Source organism: Arachis hypogaea, chromosome 6 (assembly GCF_003086295.3).
Source record: "Arachis hypogaea cultivar Tifrunner chromosome 6, arahy.Tifrunner.gnm2.J5K5, whole genome shotgun sequence".
Classification (NCBI taxonomy): domain Eukaryota; kingdom Viridiplantae; phylum Streptophyta; class Magnoliopsida; order Fabales; family Fabaceae; genus Arachis; species Arachis hypogaea.
The window spans coordinates 61,713,489-61,738,129 of record NC_092041.1 but is presented as its reverse complement, the minus strand read 5'-3'; the positions used below and the strand labels follow the sequence as shown (position 1 = coordinate 61,738,129).

The window sequence follows — 24,641 nt, the reverse complement described above, 5'->3', positions numbered from 1 at the left end:
ATGAAAGTAGTAAGAAAGCAGAGATTTAGAAGGAACAATGCATCTCCATACGCTTATCTGAAATTTCCACCAATGAATTACATAAGTATCTCTATCTTTATTTTATGTTTTATTTATCTTTTAATTATTAAAACTCCATAACCATTTGAAACCATCTGACTGAGATTTACAAGGTGACCATAGTTTGCTTCAAGCCGACAATCTCCGTGGGATCGACCCTTACTCATGTAAGGTTTATTACTTGGACGACCCAGTGCACTTGCTGGTTAGTTGTGCGAAGTTGTAAAAAAGAGGTAAGATTACAATTTTGCATAGCAAGTTGTTGGCGCCATTGTGTATCACAATTTCGTGCACCATCCACGTCATCATTCTCCTTGCCAGGTCGGGTTTCTGGAGAACTTGTCGGATGGCTTGGTCAGTTCTCAGAATGACTGTGTGCCTTTGAAAGTATTGTTTTAGCCTTCTGGATGAGATTAGTAGGGCGTAGGCTAACTTTTCCAACTTGGAGTACCTCATCTATGCCCCTTGAAGTATTTTGCTGATGAAGTATATTGGCCGCTGGGTCTTGTCCTCCTCCCGTACTAGGACTGCTTCCATTGCCTACGTTGTCATGGCCAGGTACAAGTATAGGGGTTCACCCTCTCTGGGTTTGCTAAGTACAGGAGGTTCCGAGAGTATCCTCTTGAAATGGCCGAATGCTTCTTCACATTCCGGGGTCCATTCGAAGGTGATTCCTTTCTTCATTAAATTGAAGAATGGGATGGCCCTTTCAGCTGAGGCCCCGAGGAATCGAGATAGTACCGTGAGTTTCTCGGTGAGTCGCTGCACATCTTTGATGCATCCTGGGCTTGCCATTTTGAGGACAGCTTCACACTTGTCTAGGTTGGCTTCTACCCCTCTCTGTGTGATCATGAATCCCAGGAATTTCCCTGCTTCCATGGCGAATGCACATTTAAGCGGGTTAAGTCTCATGTTGAATTTTCTTAGTGCTTTGAAGACAGCCTGGAGGTCGTCCATTAACTTGCTTGGCTCTGCAGTTTATACCAGGATGTCGTCAACATACACCTCTACTGTTTTGCCAATGAGGTCATGGAAGAATTTGCTCATTAGCCTTTGGTAGGTGGCTCCTGCGTTCTTCAGTCCGAAGGGCATTACCTTGTAGCAATAGGTGCCCCCGGGTGTTATCAATGCTGTTTTGCCTTCGTCAGGTCGGTGCATCGGGATTTGGTTGTAGCTGGAATAGGCATCCATGAAACTGAGGAAACGATACCCTGCTGCTGAGTCAACTAGGGTGTCAATGTTTGGGAGGGGAAAGGAGTCTTTTGTACATGCTTTGTTATGGTCGGAGTAGTTGACGCACATCCTCTATTTTCCAGTGGCTTTTTTTACTAGGACGACATTGAACAGCCACATTGAGTACTCGAGTTCCTTGATGAACCCTGCTTCAAGCAGTCCTACTGTTTGTTTGGCGACTTCTTCTGCTCTTTCTTGCGACATCTTTCTTCGCCGCTAGGCTACCGGTTTGGCCTCGGGTTTTATGGCCAGCTGGTGAGTGATGAGCGGATAATTTGTACGCTTTTTGGCATCGTTTTTAATATGTTTTTAGTATGATCTAGTTAGTTTTTAGTATATTTTTATTAGTTTTCAGTTAAAATTCACTTTTCTGGACATTACTATGAGTTTGTGTGTTTTTCTGTGATTTCAGGTATTTTCTGGCTGAAATTGAGGGACCTGAGCAAAAATCTGATTCAGAGACTAAAAAGGACTGCAGATGCTGTTGGATTCTGACCTCCCTACACTCGAAGCAAATTTTCTGGAGCTACAGAAGCCCAATTGGCGCGCTCTCAACGGCGTTGGAAAGTAGACATCCTGGGCTTTCCAGCAATATATGATACTCCATACTTTTCCCAAGATTTGATGGCCCAAACCGGCGTTCAAAGTCACCCTCAGAATTCCCAGCGTTATACGCCGGAACTGGCACAAGAATGGGAGTTAAACGCCCAAACTGGCATAAAAGCTGGCGTTTAACTCCAAGAAGAGTCTCTACACGAAAATGCTTCAATGCTCAGCCCAAACACACACCAAGTGGGCCCGGAAGTGGATTTTAATGTCATTTACTCATCTCTGTACACCCTAGGCTACTAGTTCTCTATATATAGGACCTTTTACTATTGTATTTAGAGCTTTTGATCATGTCTTTATGATTGAACCCTCTTTGGGAGGCTGGCCATTCGACCATGCCTAGACCTTGTTCTTATGTATTTTCAACGGTGGAGTTTCTACACACCATAGATTAAGGTGTGGAGCTCTGCTGTACCTCGAGTATTAATGCAATTACTATTGTTCTTCTATTCAATTCCGCTTGTTCTTGTTCCAAGATATCACTTGTTCTTCAACTTGATGAATGTGATGATCCGTGAAACTCATCATCATTCTCACCTATGAACGTGTGCCTGACAACCACCTCCGTTCTACCTTAGATTGGGTGAATATCTCTTGGATTCCTGATACACGATGCATGGTTGATCGCCTAACAACCGAGTGCTCGCCTGACAACCGAGCCAGCCATTCCGTGAGATCAGAGTCTTCGTGGTATAGGCTAGAACTGATGGCGGCATTCAAGAGAATCCGGAAGGTCTAACCTTGTCTGTGGTATTCTGAGTAGGATTCAATGATTGAATGACTGTGACGAGCTTCAAACTCCTGAGGGCGGGGCGTTAGTGACAGACGCAAAAGAATCACTGGATTCTATTCCGGCCTGATTGAGAACCGACAGATGGATAGCCGTGCCGTGACAGGGTGCGTTGAACATTTCCACTGAGAGGATGGGAGGTAGCCACTGACAATGGTGAAACCCTTGCATAAGCTTGCCATGGAAAGGAGTAAGAAGGATTGGATGAAGACAGTAGGAAAGTAGAGAGATGGAAGGAACAAAGCATCTCCATACGCTTATCTGAAATTTCCACCAATGAATTGCATAAGTATCTCTATCTTTATCTTTATGTTTTATTCGTATATCACCCATATCCATTTGAGTTTGCCTGACTAAGATTTACAAGGTGACCATAGCTTGCTTCATACCAACAATCTCTGTGGGATCAACCCTTACTCGCGTAAGGTTTATTACTTGGACGACCCAGTACACTTGCTGGTTAGTTGTGCGAAGTTGTGTTTATGCCATGGTATTGAACACCAAGTTTTTGGATTCATTACCGGGGATTATTTGATTTGTGAAAAGTATTGATCACAATTTCGTGCACCAAGTTTTTGGCGCCGTTGCCGGGGATTGTTCGAGTATGGACAACTGACGGTTCATCTTGTTGCTTAGATTAGGTATTTTTTTTCTTTAGAGTTGTTAAGAATGAATTCTAAAGTTTCATGATGATCTGTTGAAATCTGGCTGGCTGTGAAGCCATGTCTAATTTCATTGGACCAAGGTTTCAACTTATCATCACAAGAGCTTGTTGATTTCTATCAATCTTGCTATTGGAGCAGTGATCTGCTAAGGCTTGGCTGGCCTTTGGCCATGTCTAGTGTTTTGGACCAAAGCTTTCTTTGAAAGCTTAGCTGGCTGTGAAGCCATGTCTAATCCCTGGACCGGAGTCTTAGACTAAACATTGCATGATTCCTGGAATTCCCATTAAGAATTTTGATACCTTCATTTTCTTTTTCCACTTAATTTTTGAAAAAGCACAAAAAAAATTTAGAAAATCATAAAATCCAAAAATTTCTTGTTTGAGTCTAGAGTCTCATTTTAAGTTTGGTGTCAATTGCATGTTTCTGTTTTTCTTGCATTCATTCATGTGTCTTAGTGATCTTCAAGATGTTCTTGATGATTTCATTACTCTGATCTTTAATTCCTCTTGACTTGAGTGTTTATGTGTCTCATATGCATTCTCATTAGTGTCAGTAGTATACAAACTGCTAAGTTTGGTGTCTTGCATGCATTATTATTTGATTTTAGTTGCATTTTGATTATTCCTCACTATTAAAAATCCAAAAATATTTTTAATTTGTGTCTTTTCAAGTCAATAATACAGAGAATTGAAGATTCAGAACATACAGCAGAGGAATTATACAGAAAAAGCTGGGCGTTCAAAACGCCCAGTGAAGAAGGACAGACTGGCGTTTAAACGCCAGCCAGGGTGCCTGGTTGGGCGTTTAACGCCCAAAAGGGTAGAGTTTTGGGCGTTAAACACCAGAATGTGCACCATTCTGGGCGTTTAACGCCAGGATGGCACAAGAGGGAAGATTTTGTTTTCAATGCAAATTTTTTTTCAAGTTTTCAAAATCTTTTCAAAATCAAATCTTTTTCAAATCATATCTTTTCAATCAAATCTTTTTCAAATTCAATTTCTTTCTATTTTCAAAGATACTTGCTATCAATTAATGATTTGATTCAACATTTCAAGTATGTTGCCTTTTCTGTTGAGAAAGGTTTAATGTTTGAATCATATCTTTTCTTGATAGCCAAGTCATTAATTTTCAAAATCAAATTTTTTAAAAAATATATTTCAAATCATATCTTCTCAATCACATCTTTTTAAAACCAATCATATCTTCTTAACTACATCTTTTTCAAAATCACTTTCAATCAAATATTTTTGATTTCTAATTTCAAATTCTTTTTCAAAAATCACTTGATTTCTTTCCCACTTTTATTTTCGAAAATCAATTAGTGTTTTCCAAAATGTTTTCAAAATCTTTTACTTGATTTTCGAAAATTACTTCCCCTCTTCTCACATCCTTGTATTTATGGACTAACACTATTCCTTAATGCAAAATTCGAACTCCATCTTCTTTGATAAGTTCGAATTTTCTACTTCTGCCTTCTATTTTTCTTTTCCTCTGACACCTCAAGGAATCTCTATACCGTGACATAGAGGATTCCACATTTTCTTGTTCTCTTCTCTTTCTTATGAGCAGGAGCAAGGACAAAAGCATTCTTGTTGAGGCTGATCCTAAACCTGAAAGGACCTTGAAGCGAAAGCTAAGAGAAGCCAAGGCACAACTCTCTGTAGAGGACCTAACAGAAATCTTCAAAGAAGAAGAACCCGTGGCAGCCGAAAACAACAACAATGCCAACAATGCAAGGAAGGTGCTGGGTGACTTTACTGCACCTACTCCCGACTTCTATGGGAGAGTCATCTCTATCCCTGCCATTGGAGCAAACAACTTTGAGCTTAAGCCTCAATTAGTTTCTCTAATGCAACAGAATTGCAAGTTCCATGGACTTCCATTGGAAGATCCTCATCAGTTTTTAGCTGAGTTCTTGCAAATCTGTGACACTGTCAAGACTAATGGGGTTGACCCTGAGGTCTACAGACTTATGCTATTCCCTTTTGCTGTAAGAGACAGAGCTAGAATATGGTTGGACTCACAACCTAAAGAAAGCCTGAACTCTCGGGAAAAGCTAGTCAATGCCTTCTTGGCAAAGTTCTTTCCACCTCAAAAATTGAGTAAGCTTAGAGTGGAAGTCCAAACCTTCAGACAGAAGGAAGGAGAATCCCTCTATGAAGCTTGGGAAAGATACAAACAATTAATCAGAAAGTGTCCCACTGATATGCTTTTTGAATAGAGCATCATTGGAATTTTCTATGATGGTCTCTCTGAACTATCCAAGATGTCTTTGGATAGCTCTGCTGGAGGATCTCTTCATCTGAAGAAGACGCCTACAGAAGCTCAAGAGCTGATTGAAATGGTTTCAAATAACCAATTCATGTACACTTCTGAAAGGAATTCTGTGAACAATGGGACCAATCAGAAGAAAGGAGTTCTTGAGATTGACACTCTGAATGCCATACTGGCTCAGAATAAAATATTGACTCAACAAGTCAATATGATTTCTCAAAGTCTGTCTGGAATGCAAAATGCACCAAGCAGTACTAAGAAAGCTTCATCTGAAGAAGAAGTTTATGATCCTGAGAACCCTTCAATAGAAGAGGTGAATTACACGGGAGAACCCTATGGAAACACCTATAATCCTTCATGGAGAAATCATCCAAATCTCTCATGGAAGGATCAACAGAGACCTCAACAAGGTTTCAACAACAATAATGGTGGAAGAAATAGGTTTAGCAATAGCAAGCCTTTTCCATCATCTTCTCAGCAACAGACAGAGAGTTCTAAGCAGAATACCTCTGACTTAGCAACCATGGTCTCTGATCTAATCAAAACCACTCAAAGTTTCATGACTGAAACAAGGTCCTCCATTAGAAATTTGGAGGCACAAGTGGGTCAGCTGAGCAAGAAAATTACTGAACTCACTCCTAGTACTCTTCCAAGCAATACAGAAGAAAATCCAAAAGGAGAGTGTAAAGCCATCAACATGGCCGAATTTGGAGAGGAGGAAGAGGCAGTGAACGCCACTAAGGAAGACCTCAATAGACGTCCACTGGCCTCCAATGAGTTCCCCAATGAGGAACCATGGGAATCTGAGGCTCAAAATGAGACCATAGAGGTTCCATTGGACTTACTTCTGCCATTCATGAGCTCTGATGAGTATTCTTCCTCTGAAGAGGATGAGTATGTCACTGAAGAGCAAGTTGCTAAATACCTTGGAGCAATCATGAAGCTAAATGACAAGTTATTTGGGAATGAGACTTGGGAAGATGAACCTCTTTTGCTCACCAAGGAACTGGATGACTTGTCTAGGCAGAAACTGCCTCAAAAGAGACAGGATCCTGGGAAGTTTTCAATACCTTGTACCATAGGCACCATGACCTTCAAGAAGGCCTTGTGTGACTTAGGGTCAAGTGTAAACCTCATGCCTCTCTCTGTAATGGAGAAGTTAGGGATCTTTGAGGTGCAAGCTGCAAAAATCTCACTAGAGATGGCAGACAATTCAAGAAAACAAGCCTATGGACTTGTAGAGGATGTTCTGGTAAAAGTTGAAGACCATTACATCCCTGCTGATTTCATAGTCCTAGAGACTGGGAAGTGCATGGATGAATCCATCATCCTTGGCAGACCCTTCCTAGCCACAGCAAGGGCCGTGATTTATGTTGATAGAGGAGAATTGATCATTCAAGTGAATAAAGAATCCGTTGTGTTTAAGGCTCAAGGATATCCCTCTGTCATCATGGAGAGGAAGCATGAAGAGCTTCTCTCAAAATAGAGCCACACAGAGCCCCCACAGTCAAACTCTAAGTTTGGTGTTGGGAGGCCACAACCAACTTCTAAGTTTGGTGTTGAACCCCCACATTCAAACTCTAAGTTTGGTGTTGGGAGGTTCCAACATTGCTCTGAGTATTTCTGAGGCTCCATGAGAGCCTTCTGTCAAGCTACTGACATTAAAGAAGCGCTTGTTGGGAGGCAACCCAATGTTATATTTTATCTATTTTCCTTTGTTATTTTATGTTCTTTTGTAGGTTGATGATCATGAGAAGTCACAAAATCAATTGAAAAAGCAAAAACAGAATGAAAAACAGAAAGAAAAACAGCACACCCTGGAGGAGAGCGTGCTGGCGTTTAAACGCCAGTAAGGCTAGCTGTTGGGCGTTTAACGCCCAGTCTGGCACCATTCTGGGCGTTTAACGCCAGAAAGGGGCACCAGACTGGCGTTAAACGCCAGAAAAGGGCAAGCATTCGGCGTTAAACGCCAGAAATGGGCACCAGCCCGGCGTTTAACGCCAGAATTGGCTCAAAACGCATTTTTGCTTGCCACTTGGTGCAGGGATGACTTTTCCTTGACACCTCAGGATCTGTGGACCCCACAGGATCCCCACCTACCCCACCAATCTCTCTCTTCTTCACCCATTCACCAATCACCTCAACACCTCTTCCCCAAAAACCCTTCACCTATCAAATCCCATCTTTCTCTTCACCACTCACATCCATCCTTCATAAAACCCCACCTACCTCACCCTTCAAATTCAAACCACTTTACCTCCCAAACCCACCCATACATGACCGAACCATGAGCCCCCCCACTCCTATATAAACCCATCTTCACTCCTTCATTTTCACACAACCAAACCACCACTTCTCCCCCTTTTTGGCCGAACAAAAAGCCATTTCCTTCTTCCTCATTTCTTCTTCTTCTACTCTCTTCTTTCTTCTTTTGCTCGAGGACGAGCAAACCTTTTAAGTTTGGTGTGGTAAAAGCATTGCTTTTTGTTTTTCCATAACCATTTATGGCATCCAAGGCCGGAGAAACCTCTAGAAAGAGGAAAGGGAAGGCAAAAGCTTCCACCTCCGAGTCATGGGAGATGGAAAGATTCATCTCAAGGGTGCATCAAGACCACTTCTATGAAGTTGTGGCCTTGAAGAAGGTGATCCCCGAGGTCCCTTTTTCACTCAAAAAGAGTGAATATCCGGAGATCCGACATGAGATCCAAAGAAGAGGTTGGGAAGTTCTTACCAACCCCATTCAACAAGTCGGAATCTTAATGGTTCAAGAGTTCTATGCCAATGCATGGATCACCAAGAACCATGACCAAAGTGTGAACCCGGATCCAAAGAATTGGCTTACTATGGTTCGGGGGAAATACTTGGATTTTAGTCCGGAAAATGTAAGGGTGGCATTCAACTTGCCCATGATGCAAGGAGATGAACATCCTTACACTAGAAGGGTCAACTTTGATCAAAGGTTGGACCAAGTCCTCACAGTCATATGCGAAGAGGGCGCCCAATGGGAGAGAGATTCAAGAGGGAAGCCGGTTCAACTGAGAAGGCATGACCTCAAACCCGTGGCTAGAGGATGGTTGGAGTTTATCCAACGCTCAATCATTCCCACTAGCAATCGGTCCGAAGTTACTATAGACCGGGCTATCATGATTCATAGCATCATGATTGGAGAAGAAATAGAAGTTCATGAGGTGATATCCCAAGAACTTTATAAGGTGGCGGACAAGTCCTCTACCTTGGCAAGGTTAGCCTTTCCTCATCTCATTTGTCACCTCTGTTATTAAGTTGGAGTTGACATAGAGGGAGACATCCCCATTGATGAGGACAAGCCCATCACTAAGATGAGGATGGAACAAACAAGAGACCCCTTTCATCATCAAATCCCTGAGATGCCTCAAGGGATGCACTTTCCTCCACAAAACTATTGGGAGCAACTAAACACCTCCCTAGGAGAATTGAGTTCCAACATGGGACAACTAAGGGTGGAGCACCAAGAACACTCTGTTCTCCTCCATGAAATTAGAGAAGATCAAAGAATCATAAGAGAGGAGCAACAAAGACAAGGAAGAGACATTGAGGAGCTCAAGCACTCCATAGGATCTTCAAGAGGAAGAACAAGCCGCCATCACTAAGGTGGACCCGTTCTTTAATTTCCTTCTTCTTTATTTTCCTGTTTTTCGAATTTTAGTGCTTATGTTTGTCTATGTTTGTGTCTTGTGATCATTAGTGTCTTAGTGTCTATGCCTTAAAGTTATGAATGTCCTATGAATCCATCACCTCTCTTAAATAAAAAATGTTCTTAATTGAAAAAGAGTAGAATTGCATGAATTTTGAATTTTATAACAGTTTAATTATCTTGATGTGGTGGCAATACTTTTGTTTTCTGAATGTATGCTTAAACAGTGCATATGTCTTTTGAATTTGTGGTTCATGAATATTGGCTCTTGAAAGAATGATGAAAAAGGAGACATGTTACTGAGGATCTGAAAAATCATAAAAATAATTCTTGAAGCAAGAAAAAAGCAGTGAATACAAAAATTTTCGAAAAAAAAAAGAGAAAAAGAAAAAGAAAGAAAAAGAAAGAAATAAAGTTGTGATCCAAGGCAAAAAGAGTGTGCTTAAGAACCCTGAACACCTCTAGTTGGGGACTCTAGCAAAGCTGAGTCACAATCTGAAAGGGTTCATCCAATTATGTGTCTGTGGCATGTATGTATCCGGTGGTAATATTGGAAGACAGAGTGCTTTGGGCCACTGCCAAGACTCAATAAGTAGCTGTGTTCAAGAATCATCATACTTAACTAGGAGAATCAATGACACTATCTGGATTCTGAGTTCCTAAAGAAGCCAATCATTCTGAATTTCAATGGATAGAGTGAGATGCCAAAACTGTTCAGAGGCAAAAAGCTAAAAGCCCCGCTCATCTAATTAATACTGATCTTCATAGATGTTTTTGAAATTCATTGCATATTCTCTTCTTTTTATCTTGTTTGATTTTCAGTTGCTTGAGGACAAGCAACAATTTAAGTTTGGTGTTGTGATGAGCGGATAATTTGTACGCTTTTTGGCATTGTTTTTAATATGTTTTTAGTATGATCTAGTTAGTTTTTAGTATATTTTTATTAGTTTTTAGTTAAAATTCACTTTTTTGGACTTTACTATGAGTTTGTGTGTTTTTCTGTGATTTCAAGTATTTTCTGGCTGAAATTGAGGGACTTGAGCAAAAATCTGATTCAGAGACTAAAAAGGACTGCAGATGATGTTGGATTCTGACCTCCCTGCCCTCGAAGCGGATTTTCTGGAGCTACAGAAGCCCAATTGGCGCGCTCTCAACGGCGTTGGAAAGTAGACATCCTGGGCTTTCCAGAAATATATGATACTTCATACTTTGCCCAAGATTTGATGGCCCAAACCGGCGTTCAAAGTCACCCTCCGAATTCCCAGCGTTAAACGCCGGAACTGGCACAAGAATGGGAGTTAAACGCCCAAACTGGCATAAAAGCTGGCGTTTAACTTCAAGAAGAGTCTCTACACGAAAATGCTTCAATGCTCAGCCCAAGCACACACCAAGTGGTCCCGGAAGTGGATTTTTATGTCATTTACTCATCTCTGTACACCCTAGGCTACTAGTTCTCTATATATAGGACCTTTTACTATTGTATTTAGAGCTTTTGATCATGTCTTTATGATTGAACCCTCTTTGGGAGGCTGGCCATTCGGCCATGCCTAGACCTTGTTCTTATGTATTTTCAACGGTGGAGTTTCTACACACCATAGATTAAGGTGTGGAGCTCTGCTGTACCTCGAGTATTAATGCAATTACTGTTGTTCTTCTATTCAATTCCGCTTGTTCTTGTTCCAAGATATCACTTGTTCTTCAACTTGATGAATGTGATGATCCGTGACACTCATCATCATTCTCACCTATAAACGTGTGCCTGACAACCACCTCCGTTCTACCTTAGATTGGGTGAATATCTCTTGGATTCCTGATACACGATGCATGGTTGATCGCCTGACAACCGAGCCAGCCATTCCGTGAGATCAGAATCTTCGTGGTATAGGCTAGAACTGATGGCGGCATTCAAGAGAATCCGGAAGGTCAAACCTTGTCTGTGGTATTCTGAGTAGGATTCAATGATTGAATGACTGTGACGAGCTTCAAACTCCTGAGGGCGGGGCGTTAGTGACAGATGCAAAAGAATCATTGGATTCTATTTTGGCCTGATTGAGAACCGACAGATGGATAGCCGTGCCGTGACAGGGTGCGTTGAACATTTCCACTGAGAGGATGGGAGGTAGCCACTGACAACGGTGAAACCCTTGCATAAGCTTGCCATGGAAAGGAGTAAGAAGGATTGAATGAAGACAGTAGGAAAGCAGAGAGACGGAAGGAACAAAGCATCTCCATACGCTTATCTGAAATTCCCACCAATGAATTGCATAAGTATCTCTATCTTTATCTTTATGTTTTATTCGTATATCACCCATATCCATTTGAGTTTGCCTGACTAAGATTTACAAGGTGACCATAGCTTGCTTCATACCAACAATCTCTGTGGGATCGACCCTTACTCGCATAAGGTTTATTACTTGGACGACCCAGTACACTTGCTGGTTAGTTGTGCGAAGTTGTGTTTATGCCATGGTATTGAACACCAAGTTTTTGGATTCATTACCGGAGATTATTTGATTTGTGAAAAGTATTGATCACAATTTCGTGCACCAGTGAGACATGACCTCGGGATCTAATCCCGGCATGTCTGATGGGGTCCATGCGAAGAGGTCGCTATTTGCTCTTACGATCTCTCTGAGGGGGCCTTTGAGTTCATGGGGTAGGTTCTTATTTATGAAACTGAGTTGATCTGCCAACTTCCCTATTTGGAACTTTTCCATGTCCCCTTCTGGTTCAGGTCTTGGTTTGTCCTCCACCCTAACATCCAGGTATGCCAGGAATACGCCAGCTGCCTTCTTAGATTCTTTTCTTAAAGAGAGACTGGCATTGTCGTAGGCGACTGCCGTCTCTAGGTCTCCCCTTATGGAACCAACTGTTCCCTTGTCCGTTATGAACTTCATTTTTAGGAACTTGGTGCATATCACAGCTGAGAATTCATTGATAATTTTCCTCCCAAGGATGATGTTATAAGAAGTGGAGTCTTTAAGGACTACGAAGTCTGCCATAACTGATTTCCTAGTGTCACCAGTTCCCAGGCTAATTGGGAGAGAGATCGTCCTGTCGAGTTTGATATAGTTGTCACCAAGTCCCATAACCCCGTGTTGGTGGTTTTTGAGGTCGGATTCCTTAAGTCCCATGGCGTCGAAGACATTTTTGAATATGATATTAGAGTCTGCTCTTGTGTCGACGAGGATGCGCCTAACCAGCCCTGTCCCAACCATGGCTGTAACTACCATGGGGCCGGAGGGTTTTTGAGGAGGTCATTGAACCATTTATCTTCTGGTCCAATGGATATTGTGGGGTGCCTTTTGCAGGTGGTAAGGCCATCTGTTGATATGGAGAGCACTCGGGTGTCTCTTCTTACTGCCGACTTGGATTTGGGGTGGCTGTCCTGTCTGACTACGATGTTGAAAACAAAAGTTGGGGGGTTAGTGGCATCCCCTGGGGGTTCTTGCCTTGGCTTGACAGTTTGGCTCCGATCTTCCTCGGAGCGCTCTCTTTCCCGCCTCCTCGGCTCTCTGATGAGCCGGGAGAATTCGCTCAGTTTTCCTTCTCTAATGGCTTGTTCCAAGGCATCCCTGAGGTCGAAGCAGTCTTGTGTTTTGTGACCAAACCCCTTGTGGTAGTCAAAATAAAGGTTTTTGTTGCCTCCCGTTCTCTCTTTCAGAGGTCTAGGTCTGGATAGGATTCCTTTGTCTGCAATTTGTTGGTAGACTTTTACTATGGGTGCCGTAAGTGGCATGTAGTTTGTGAACCTTCCTACTTGTGGAGGGAGGTTTGGCTGAAGTTCCGTCCCTAGGGGGCTCCTTATATCTGTCGACCTGGGGGGTTTGCCGAGGTGGTGGGTTAGGGGGCGATCGTTTGTTGGCTGCTACGACCTGACTTACTTCACCATCATTGATGTATTCCTTGGCGATGCTCTAGATTTCCTGCATGGTCCACACAAGCTTGGTCGTGAGGTGTTTCCTGAAATCCTCATTTAGCAAGTCGTTTGTCAGGCAGAGGCTGGCGAACGAGTCTGTGAGACCGTCAATTTTCAAGCATTCGTCATTGAACCTGTCCAAGAACTTTCTGGTCGGTTCCCCGAGTATCTGGGTGACTCCCAACAAGTTGATCGGGTGTTTGGCCTTAGCTATGCGTGTTGTGAACTGGGCTAGGAAGCTTTGGGAGATATCTGCGAAAGCCGTGATGGACTCTTGCGGGAGGGTGTTAAACCACCAAATCACTGGGCCGGCTAGCGTTACACGGAATGCCCGGCATCTCACTGCGTCGCCTACCCCTTCTAAATTCATTCTTGCTTCAAAGGAGGTGAGGTGTTCCTGAGGGTCTTTGGTCCTGTCATACCTCATGTCCGTTGGCTTATCGAAGTTCTTCGGAAGCCGAACCTTGAGGATTGAGGGATGGAAAGGGGTGGATCACATGATGATGGGTTCTTGCCGTCCCTTGGCTTTCCCCTTCTGGATTCCCCTCGCCCTTCGGGAGGTTGCTTGTGTGTATGTCTTATCACGCTTCATTGGACTCCCTTCCTGGCTTTCGCATCCTCGGGGGGAAGATCGGGTTCGCGTGCGAGATCAGCTGGCTTCGCCACAGAAGCAACTGGCGTCTCCGTGGGGTTGGCTTCTCGCTGCTAGCTCTCGCTCTAAGTTTTGTACTCTGTGCCTGAGTTCTTGCATAATCTTGGCGCTATCAGCTCCTGTTCCTCCGAAAGGATGCCTTTTAGTGGTCTTAGTGTAAATTTGTTGGTCGGGCTGAACGGAGGAGCGAGGGCGTTCGGCGGTGCAGGCCGTCGAACTCGCCCGGCTCAGGCGAGCCCCGCCACCTTCGCGAAGCTACTCCGACGTAGGGGGTCCTCCATATCTACAGGGTCCCCACAAACGGCGCCAATGTTCGTCACCTAGAGACTTTGGGTCCTAGGTAGGTCGGGTGCTTAGACACGGGGGAACGGATGAGACCCTGTATTGAAATATTCGTCACCTGGAGACTTCAGGTCCTAGGTAGGACGGGTGATTAGACACGGGGAAACGAATAAGACCCTAGATTGACGTGGAGCGAGAATTCGGATGTCGATGACGTCATAGGAAGCGTGTGGAGTGGGAAGCGTTGGCAGTCCTAACCGTCGGGTCGGGGATTCGGGTCCAATTCCGATGACTCCCACCCGACCGTTTTAGCTAGGTGGGGGTTTGGTCCGCACAGAAAGTGTGGCCGTACGCTGCCCGGGTCGGGTATCTGAGAGCCGACCCATCAGGTTCCCTTATTTCTGGTTTAGGTTCGGGTCGGAGGTGCTTCTCCGACCCGACGAGTAGGTGGACTGGGCCTAGAGCGGTCCTAACTCGGATCAAAATGACAATGCCTTGATTTCTATCAAACTGGAGATACGCTTGCTGGCGTGAGTTGAATAAATTAAGTGTATGTCACTGTACAAGAAATTACTAAAGGCTCCAACATATAAAGGGCGGCTATATATATATGTTAGTAGTATTAATGCTATATTATTAGTTAATTCCGAAAGGATTGCGTGGCCTTGCCGGAAAAAAAAATGGTGATCCTGGATCAAAATGACAATGCTATATTATTAGAATGTGTTCAAAAGTTTTTGCAAAAACGTTTCTTATATTGTTTAGGTTTTTTCATGATAAACGGATAGAATTACTAAGATCATAATTGAATAAGCTACCTATTTGTATTCACAAATATTCACTCATAAATTTATCTTTAAAAAAGGCAATATTGACAATATATTTATTAAAATTAAGATTTAACGGACAAAACTATCCAAATTTTTATTATATTATCTTTATTTGGATGGTGATACTATTTCCACGTTTCTTTTATTACTGATAGGGGCCAAGACAACTGTAGTAGACAGCAAGAGGCCAATGGACATGCATCTTGCAAAAATGTGTATGGGTTGCGCACCCGAGATGAATTGGTTTCTCGAAAGCGGAGATCAGGATGATCGAAAGTGAGCTTGGCGAGCTTGTTTTCTAGTACGAAACGAAATCAATAAATACAAAGTAGTATGCATGGTGAAACTATATATAATATAATATGTCACATGTTTTCTAAATTCTTATTAGAAAATTTTCAAAAATAATTTGGCACCTGTACATGATCGCGGTTCAATGGAAGGATCGCTGCTGTTTAGATGTATAAAAGGATAACCAAAGCGAAAGTTAAATGCATATTTTCATGTTTATCATTTTCTAATGGCCTGACCGATCCGATATAGTTACACTATAAAAAATTACTAAAATAGTGACCGATTTTAACGATTGAAAAAGCGGGTTGCTAATAACGACTGATTTAATTATCGATATAAGATTTCTAAGACTAAGAAAAAATTCGAAAGAGTTGCAGATTCAATTCTGTCAAATCTCAGTCACTAAAACTATATTTAATGATCGATTTTATGAATTCGTGGTCACTGTATTGGTTGAAAATTTAATCCTTAGCAACTGAATTAGTGACGAATAAAAAATACTGTTAAAACTAATCAGTCGCAAAATCGGTTGCTAATTTAAATAAAACAAAATAATTACTGAATTAATCTACCTCACCTAACCATAATTCACCCACAACACTCCCATCTTCTCACACAGTTACCGATGTAACCACCGCCAGAAGCACCTCTCCACGCAGGGTCTCCATCGTCGACTGAGTTCGCTGTACTGCCGCCTTCATCTTTGAGATCTCGGTGCCATCGTTGTTGTTCTCTATGTCATCACTGTCATCGTCGTCTTTAGCTTGCAACGCCATTGCCTTCGTCTTCTAGTATCTCGGCGTTGTCGCAGTCGTCTTCATCAATTTCTCAAGCAGGTACTTTTCCCTAATCCAAATTCCGATCAATTTTCATCTACTCTATTAGGGATTTTTCACCTATTACGATCAATTTAACCTATTCTAAACAAAATGAACAATTAGAGCTTGGAGGTAATAGTTGTAATATTATTCTACTCTCTTGCTCCTTGCGACCGTCGCTTCTTTGCTCTGCTCTCTCTTGTTTGTGGTTCTGCTCTCTCAGTCGTCCTTGTGCCTCCTCTCTCTCTCTCTCTGTCTCTCTCTTTCCGCCATCGCTGTTCTAGGCAGGTACATTCTAAAAATATCCTTAAAATTTATATTTGTTAAAGGTTAATTGTTAGTTTGATATATTTATTAGGTGGTTGTTTTGATGTTAAAAAACTTGATAATAAATGACACTTTAATATATCTATTTATAGCTATTCAAAAAATTTGTTATTAAAGGTGCACGGATTTCGCTCCAACCAAATAACCTTATTATATGCATGTCAACATAAGCATTTAGAATTATTTTGGTAGTTAGAGCTAACAAAATGTCCTTGGTTCTTTTTATCTTAAATCAAAAGAAAGAAGTGTAATTTTGGTTGCAACAGTTAATCAGTTAGTTATTCTTTGCTTATGCATTTTCATGCATCTTGGAGTTGTAACTTCTTTCCTTATGTTGGTGGGATGAGCTGGTGTTATTCAAATCTTGACCTAGAGAGCTTGCATGCACTTTTACTAAACACAGTAATGAGGTTGATGAACCCTTCAAGGTCAAAGAAGCTGAAACGGTAAACATACCTCTGCCCCCAACAGACAAGGTCTTCATTCTATTCTACTATGAACATTTATTTTCACTCTATTTTACTTAATTTTGTGTGTAAATGTAACCTAATATGTATTCAATGGAATTAAAGTTGCTTATGTTGGGAGGCAATGGATTTGTTGGCTCACATATTTGTAGAGAAGCCTTAGATCGTGGTTGCCAGTCTTAGTAGGTTCAAAATCCCACTTTCATTCCCATTAGAATTTTTTGTTTGGTGCAATTTCATGCCACTCATTTTGTCCTTTGTTTCATTAGTTTAACTTCTTTTTTGTTGTGTAGACCAACTAACTTTATTAATTGGCATTAGTGGCATTCTGCCCACTTGTGGCTTGGGTGTGTCTTTTATCTATTCTTAATCTTCATTACTTTGTAAAAGTGTTTCTTTCTTAATATATTGTAGTCTGTTTTGTAATCTAGTGTCTATGAGATTGCCCTTTGTCATTATGAAGTCTTGGTCGTTCTTTATATATTTTCTTCTCTGATGTGTAGTGATAAGTTGTGCACACATTTATGCCATCCAAACAACTTTTGTGCCTTTGACAATTCGTTATTTCATTTCAGTGTAGTGATAAGTTGGGTTTAAGTCTCGAACTTCGTTCCTTTGTTGCGGGTGTGATGATATCAACAACGGATCTTGGTCAACATACACTAGAACAAGTAACACCTCTCCCATCCTCTGTATTATATGAGCATACATGCCCCTTTTCTTCTAATGAATTGTTATTATTACAGGGTGGCTATGATTATATAATGGGTACCTCTGAGCATGGTCAAATTATTAAGTCACATGAGCTTAAAATACCTTCTTTCAGGTATACTTCTGTTATAGCATAAGGTTTTAGTTAACATGGCTTATTAATTCTAACTTCTTAGAGCTGGGTATGTAAAGCCATTGCTTTTCTTATCGTTGTTGTTGTTTATGTTCCAAATTAAACTTTTGAATATGATTTATTAACTTCATTCTTTTTCTTTCTTCACCATATTGTTAGACTTTTGTTGATTGCCTTTGGTGGATTGACTAGGTTGGAAGAGAGTATTGAAGACGATGATAACTTGAAGGTATTGTTCAATTACTATTTTGTACATTGTTACCATTGTGCTTACTCTTGAGACTACTGCTAATCAAATATTTGATCAATCAAAATTTATAATGTGTTTAGTTGATTCATTAGTTCGTATTCAATAGGTGAACGGTGAGCATTTAAGATCAGAATGATTAAATATTGTGATTTGATTAATATAATTACTGATTGAATTTGTGGTTTTAGATAACTGTGTTTAGATGCATTATAGTTTTGTTTAATAACCTGAGTAACTTTGTCTTTAGCTCAAGTGACTATCTATTATTAGTTATGAATAAAATATTTCATTAGATAATGCTGCAATATTGTGTTGATTATATGCCCAAAGTTCTAAGCTTATACTCTTTGATGCTAATCATTCCCAACCTCACTGTTTATCGCTATCTTCTTCTTTTCCTCCATGGCATATCAGTTAATCGAAAACCAAATAGTTGTGATGTTCTGAGGTATATATTTATCTGCAAATAGAAAAACTTAGACCCAAATTTATCTGAGTGACAGATCATTGTACATGAGTCACTACACTAAGAGCAACTCAAGGTATATTTCAGTCTTAATTATAAACTATCTTCAATATGTGATTTGCTCTTATTCATTGTTTGCTCTTATTATTTTAGAGGGTTTACAGTGAAGAACAAAAGAAGTGTGCAGCAACAAAATAGACCTAACATTGAAGCTATCACCTTGTGGTGATGAGAAAGAAGAAGAAAGGAGGAGGAAACTGAAGAGGTTATTATTAGTGATCAAAGATTGCAGTATCACATATATGTAGTATACATAAATATAAATTTGTTGTATTTGTGTGGATTTGTTTCTGCCTTTATTTTTTTTTCAATAAATATATGTAGTATCAAAAGGTTTAATGCTTCTGGTGGCTCCGGTTAGAATTGACGATACGAGTATCAAAAGATTGCATGGAAAAGAGGTTTCATTAGTCAAAGTGGCATGGAGCCAAGCCGGTGTTGCGGAGCACACTTGGGAACTTGAGTCAGAGATGCGAACTGCCTACCCACACCTATTCTCATGTAACTGAATTCAAATTTTGTGAGCAAAATTCCCAATTATGTGGGTAGAATGTAAAACCCAGTTAATTAATGACTAATTAACCCATAAACTAGAATTTATTCTAAAGGGTTAAAAATGAGATTTTATGGCTTAATATGATAGAAAAATTAAAATGAGAATTTTTATACCAATTTTAAGGAAATCGGCCCAAGATTGGACCGAAATGGGTCAAACCAGGCCAACCGGACCCATATTGAGCCCTTAGCCCAGCCAAGCTCAACCTAACCTAAACAACACACTCTCTCCCCTCTTGAACCCAAGAACACGCTGAAATGAGATGAGGAAGGGGAAGAACACTCTTCCAAAGTTCTAACCCTCACTTGATCTTTAAACCACCATAACTTTTGATCTGGAGCTCCAATTGCCACACCGTTTGCGGCCACGCTTTCACTACGTCGAGCTCTACATAACCCACAACTTTGTTCTTGAGGTAAGCCACGTTTTCTGATCTGAAAATTCAGAGTTAATTTTGAATTTTCGTGGAAAATGTGTTGAAATTTTGGGCTCTTTGATGTTATAGGGTCCAACAAGCTTGAAGGATGGGCTTAGTCTTCTATCTTTGTTACTTGGGTGTGGTAAGATTCTCAACCCTAGTGGAATTAGTTGGTTTATGATGTTTGGGTATTGAGTTATTGTGTTTAGATGTGATAATTGTGGCTTGGGTAGTGTGTATGTGAATATTGAAGATTGATTGAGGTCTTGGAAAGTTTGAAATAAACTTTTGTGTGCTAAAAATCTGTTCTTAGGAGTGTTAAATCCTTGAGAGCTTGTGAAAATGTGATTTGGAGGTGTTCCGGGTTCAGCGGGGAAGCAGCTAAGGTATGGTTTCGGATTCCTGTATCTAAAATGTAATGGGTGTGAAAACGTAGGTTAGAGACCCATAAGATAGGATTTTAACTATTGATGTTGTTGATTGGTTGAGATGAATTGTGTTGTCATGTATGTGATTAGTGGATTTTGGATGTTTTGATGGTATGATGCATGAGAGATATGCATGTTTTGATATATACTTTATGATTGGTTGAGATTGAATTGTGTTTGGAACCATGTTGATGGTGAGGATGATATTGATTGTATGTATTGATGGTTGATAGGAAGGTTATTATTAGAAATTGGGATGAGGAATGACATATGACATGATATTGTGTTTGAAATTGAGCATTTGACTGGGATTGGTTAAAATGGTGGATTGGTGGATTGCAAATTTGATAAAAATGTTAACATATGAGTTGAAGAGGCTTGAGGTTGATTTTTGGTATGTTTTGGTTGGTTTTGAAAATGGTTGAAAATGGTTTATTTTGGAAATGGAACTTTGTCGTTTTGTATGAAAATGTGATTTTTGGGTTCACTTTGACGGAGTATAACTTGGTCTCCGGATCTCCGATTTATGTCAAAATTGTTTAGAAATAAAATTGGATCCGGGATGTTTATGTCGTTCAAAAAATGGATGAAAAATGATTTTAAACGAAGAAGTTATGCTTGTTGGAAGATTGGGATTTGAAACTATAATTCTGCAACTTTTTAACTTAGTAAAAATTTTGGTAGATCGTACTCCCACGCGCACGCGTGGCCGACGCGCATGCGTGGCCGACACACACGCGTGGCCGACGCGCACGCGTCACTTTCAAAATTTCACTCCCTCAAGCATGCGCCTGGCCAACGCGTACGCGTCGATGTACTGATTCAAGTGCCAAGCCAAAAATTCAGAGAGTTGCGCTGGTATTGTACTGGTTTTGTGCGAGGAACACAAAACGCACTGAAGAACGAAACTCTCACGCAATCTAGAATTTTCACAAATAAATTTCCGTTGTAAGTACATCTTCTAGACTGACAAGAATTCCTTTCTTACAAAAGTTTTGGTTGTCACAAGTAACAACCCAATAAAATTTATAAACCGAAGTATTCAAACCTCGGGTTATCTTCTCAAGGAATTGCAGGGAAGTATGATTTATTATTGGTTATGGAAAAAGATATATTTTATTTTGGGTTTTTAAAATAAGGAACAAGTAATTTAAACCAACAAGTTGTTAAAATAATAACTAATAAAGCTCTTGGCAATGTATGAGAATTGCAAATCTTGTCCTAGTTATCCTTATCACTAGTGATGAGAATTGTTTATTGCTCCCACTTAGTTAACCCTTACTAATTAAAGGAAAGTCAAGTGGACTAATCAGTTTGATTCCTCAATTCCTAGTCAACTTCTATAGAAAGACTAGCATTAGCGGGATTCAAACTAATCAGCAAATTCCAATTATCAATCACAAAGGAGTTTGTTAACTCGAGTGTTACCAATTACTCAACCAAAGCCAAAAGAGAAAAATCTAAATTATTTATATAAATAAAAGAAAGCAATCATAATTCTGAAATACCTCAAATGATATTAAATGAAGATATCAATTCTAACAAGGAAAAGTTCATAAATTAGATTGAAAAAATAAATAAAAGGAATATTGAACCTGAGATAAAGAAGATGAAAATATTACTAAATCCTTTAAGAGGAATCCTAATCCTAATCCTAAGAGAGAGGAGAGAGCCTCTCTCTCTAAAAACTACATCTAAATCCTAAAACTATGTATGAATGTATATTGTGTGAAGTCTATGATGAATGAATGGATTTCCCCACTTTATAGCCTCTAATCTGTGCTTTCCGGGCCGAAAACTGGGTCAAAAACAGCTATGGGAAATTATATATCGTTACGAAGCCTCGGATGTTAGCTTTCCAACACAACTGAAACCGCATCATTTGGACCTCTGTAGCTCACGTTATGGTTGTTTTAGTGCGAGAGGGTCAGGCTGACAGCTTTGCAGTTCCTTCAACTTCTTGTATTCCTTTCCATCCTATGGGCTATTCCTGCCCTGTAATCTTTGAAATCACTTAACACATATATCAAGGCATCAAAATAAAAGAGAATAAAAGCCAAAGAAGCATGTTTTCAATCATAGCACAAAATCAGGAAGGAGAATGTAAAACCATTCAAATCATATGAATAAGTGGGCAAGGACTTGATAAAAATCACTCAATTGAGCACAAGATAAACCATAAAATAATAGTTTATCAATCTCCCCACACTTAAACATTAGCATGTCCTCATGCTAAGCTCAAGAGAAGCAATAAAGGAGTGAAGAGGAATGATAGAGAGTTTGCAATGCAACCTATCTATGCGGATGCAACTACATGCAAAATGTTTCTACCTACTTGGTTAAAAGAAAATAAGTTCTCCAAGACAAAAATAATTCAAATTCCACTAATTCAAATCACACAATAAAAGACAAGTAAACTTGTAAGAAGATAGCTCATAAAAGCAGGGAACATAAAATCAAGCATTGAACCCTCATTGGTAGTGTATGTGCACTCTAATATCTCTAATGTATAGGGTAATTCACTATACTCTTCTCTAGTCATGCTTTCTAAACTTTGTTCTTCATCTAACCAATCAACAAATATTTAGTACACCAATGCAAACATCATGAGGTCTTTTCAAGGTTGTAATGGGGCTGAGGTAAAGGTAAGGATGTATATATAAGGCTAAGTGAGCTAACAAAGTGAATCCTTGATTAGTCTAAGATCTCACTTAACATACATACTTTATATAAATTCAAAGTTCTTTTACCTACTTACCCAAATTTTCCCCACTTTTGTATTACATGCTCATGCACGAAATTTAATTTTGAATTTTGTCCCATGTGCATTGATTTTTTTTATTTTGCATTGGGAAAATTTTTGTATCCCCTTATTTAATTACTCAAAATTTTTTTTTTGCACATGGTAACTTAATTTATTTTGATTTCACATGAGCATGCTTTCCAAATTTTGAAATAACTTATTCAATTTAATTCCCTTTTTTATTTTATTTTTCTTTTCATCCCATGTTCCCATAAAATTCCCCACACTTAAATTATACACAATATCTATCTTAAGCTAACCAAGGATTCAACTTGGGATTTTTATTTTGTTTTTCTGCTTAAGACTAGTAATGTGGTTATAGAATAGAAGGGGATTAAAAGGCTCAAGGGGGATAACAGAGATAGCATAAAAGGTAGGTTTATTTGGGATAAGTGAGCAAAAATACAATTAATAGCCTCAATCATATGCGAGCATGTAAATATACTAAACAATGGACATATAAACTGAAACAAAATCTAGATTGTAGTTATAGAGAAGAAAACACACAAGAATAAAATATTATGGTTAAATAATGTAACCATGCAATTAAGCTCAAATCTCACAGGTTTTGTGTTCTAGCTTTTAACTGTGTTCCAAATACAACTACCAAACAAATTTAACACAAAAGTTTTTATTTAAGTTAGTGAAAATTTTTTTCAAAAATAGGGTCTTAAAAAGAAACTTATTATTTTTCAACCAAGTAGTATTTAAATGCAAACAATCAACTACACATGCAATCTATTATACAATGCAATAATGAACTAATAAAGAAAATAAGACATTGGTATTGAGAAGAGAATAACTAACCTATGGAGATCGGTATCGACCTCCCCACACTTAAAGGTTGCACCGTCCTCGGTGCATGCTAAGATGTACAAATGGATGGGCTGCTCCAACTGATGCCTTTCTTTATAGATTGTTCAGATTGACTTGCCTGTCTCCCCATATAGAAGTTCTTCCTTTTCCCTTCCTCGGTGGCCATCCTGAAAGAAGAGGAAAAGGAAGAAAAGTAACCCATAAATAAAGATAAGAAAATAAATAAAATATGGATGTTAATGCCAAATAATAAAGGTCTCAAGTACATGGTAGCTACAACATGCAAGTGTGAAAATAGTGGAAGCAAATGGCATATCAATAGTGCAAAAGTTGCAACAATGGAAAAGAAAGTGTGGGTAATGCAAGATAGTGTAAGTGCATATCAATGCAAAAGGAATATTAGTATTATAAAAATTAGTATTGACTTATGAATAATAATACCCAATTAGAAAGATAAGATATTTGGCTGATTTGGATAAGCTGTGCGCAGCTTGTGACGCGGACGCGTGAGTGACGCGTTCGCACGGATAGCGCTTCTATGAAATAACGCGGACGTGACATCCATGTGGTCGCGTGGATCGATTTGTGCCATTAGCGCGAGGGTAGCCTCGCGGTCATGCAACTCTCTGTTTGAAACTCATATTGCCAAATCTTTGGGTGTCGCGGTCGTGTTGTTGATGCGATCGTGTGGATGGCCTAAATTTGAAAATGGCGCGGACGCGTGGAGCACGCGTACGCGTGGGACACGCGTTCGCATGGGGCACGTGTACGCATGGCAGGGCTTGTGTGGTTAGCACAGGTTCAGCCCAGCTCCAGTGCAACTCACTGCCATACACCCTGTTACGTTGAATTACGGGGCCACGCGTTCGCATGGCGGACGCGGACGCGTGGGGAGGCCATTTCACTAATGATGCGATTGCGTTAGCCACGCGGTCGCGTTGGTCAAATGGTGCCAGAGGCACTCCTCCAGCCACACTTTCATGTGACTCTCTATTCATGTTATTTTCTTCCCAACGCACATATGACGCGGACGCATTGGCGACGCGGTCGCGTCGCGTGCGATTCTTTTTGATGCAGTATGCAGAATGCAATGCTAATATGAATGTT

The 24,641-nt window shown here is 40.2% G+C and overlaps 1 protein-coding gene and 1 non-coding gene across 2 annotated transcripts; both read right to left on the bottom strand.

Annotated features, from left to right (window-relative positions):
• Positions 1 to 5,461: 5,461 nt before the first annotated feature.
• LOC112700451 (small nucleolar RNA R71) lies at positions 5,462 to 5,569 on the bottom strand. Its single transcript, XR_003153359.1, has one exon. It is a non-coding gene; the product is annotated as a small nucleolar RNA R71 (small nucleolar RNA).
• Positions 5,570 to 13,221: 7,652 nt separating this feature from the next.
• LOC140173674 (uncharacterized) lies at positions 13,222 to 13,650 on the bottom strand. The gene has a single exon (XM_072198184.1). The coding sequence runs from the start codon at positions 13,648 to 13,650 to the stop codon at positions 13,222 to 13,224; it is 429 nt and encodes a 142-aa protein (XP_072054285.1).
• Between the last annotated feature and the right edge of the window lie 10,991 nt (positions 13,651 to 24,641).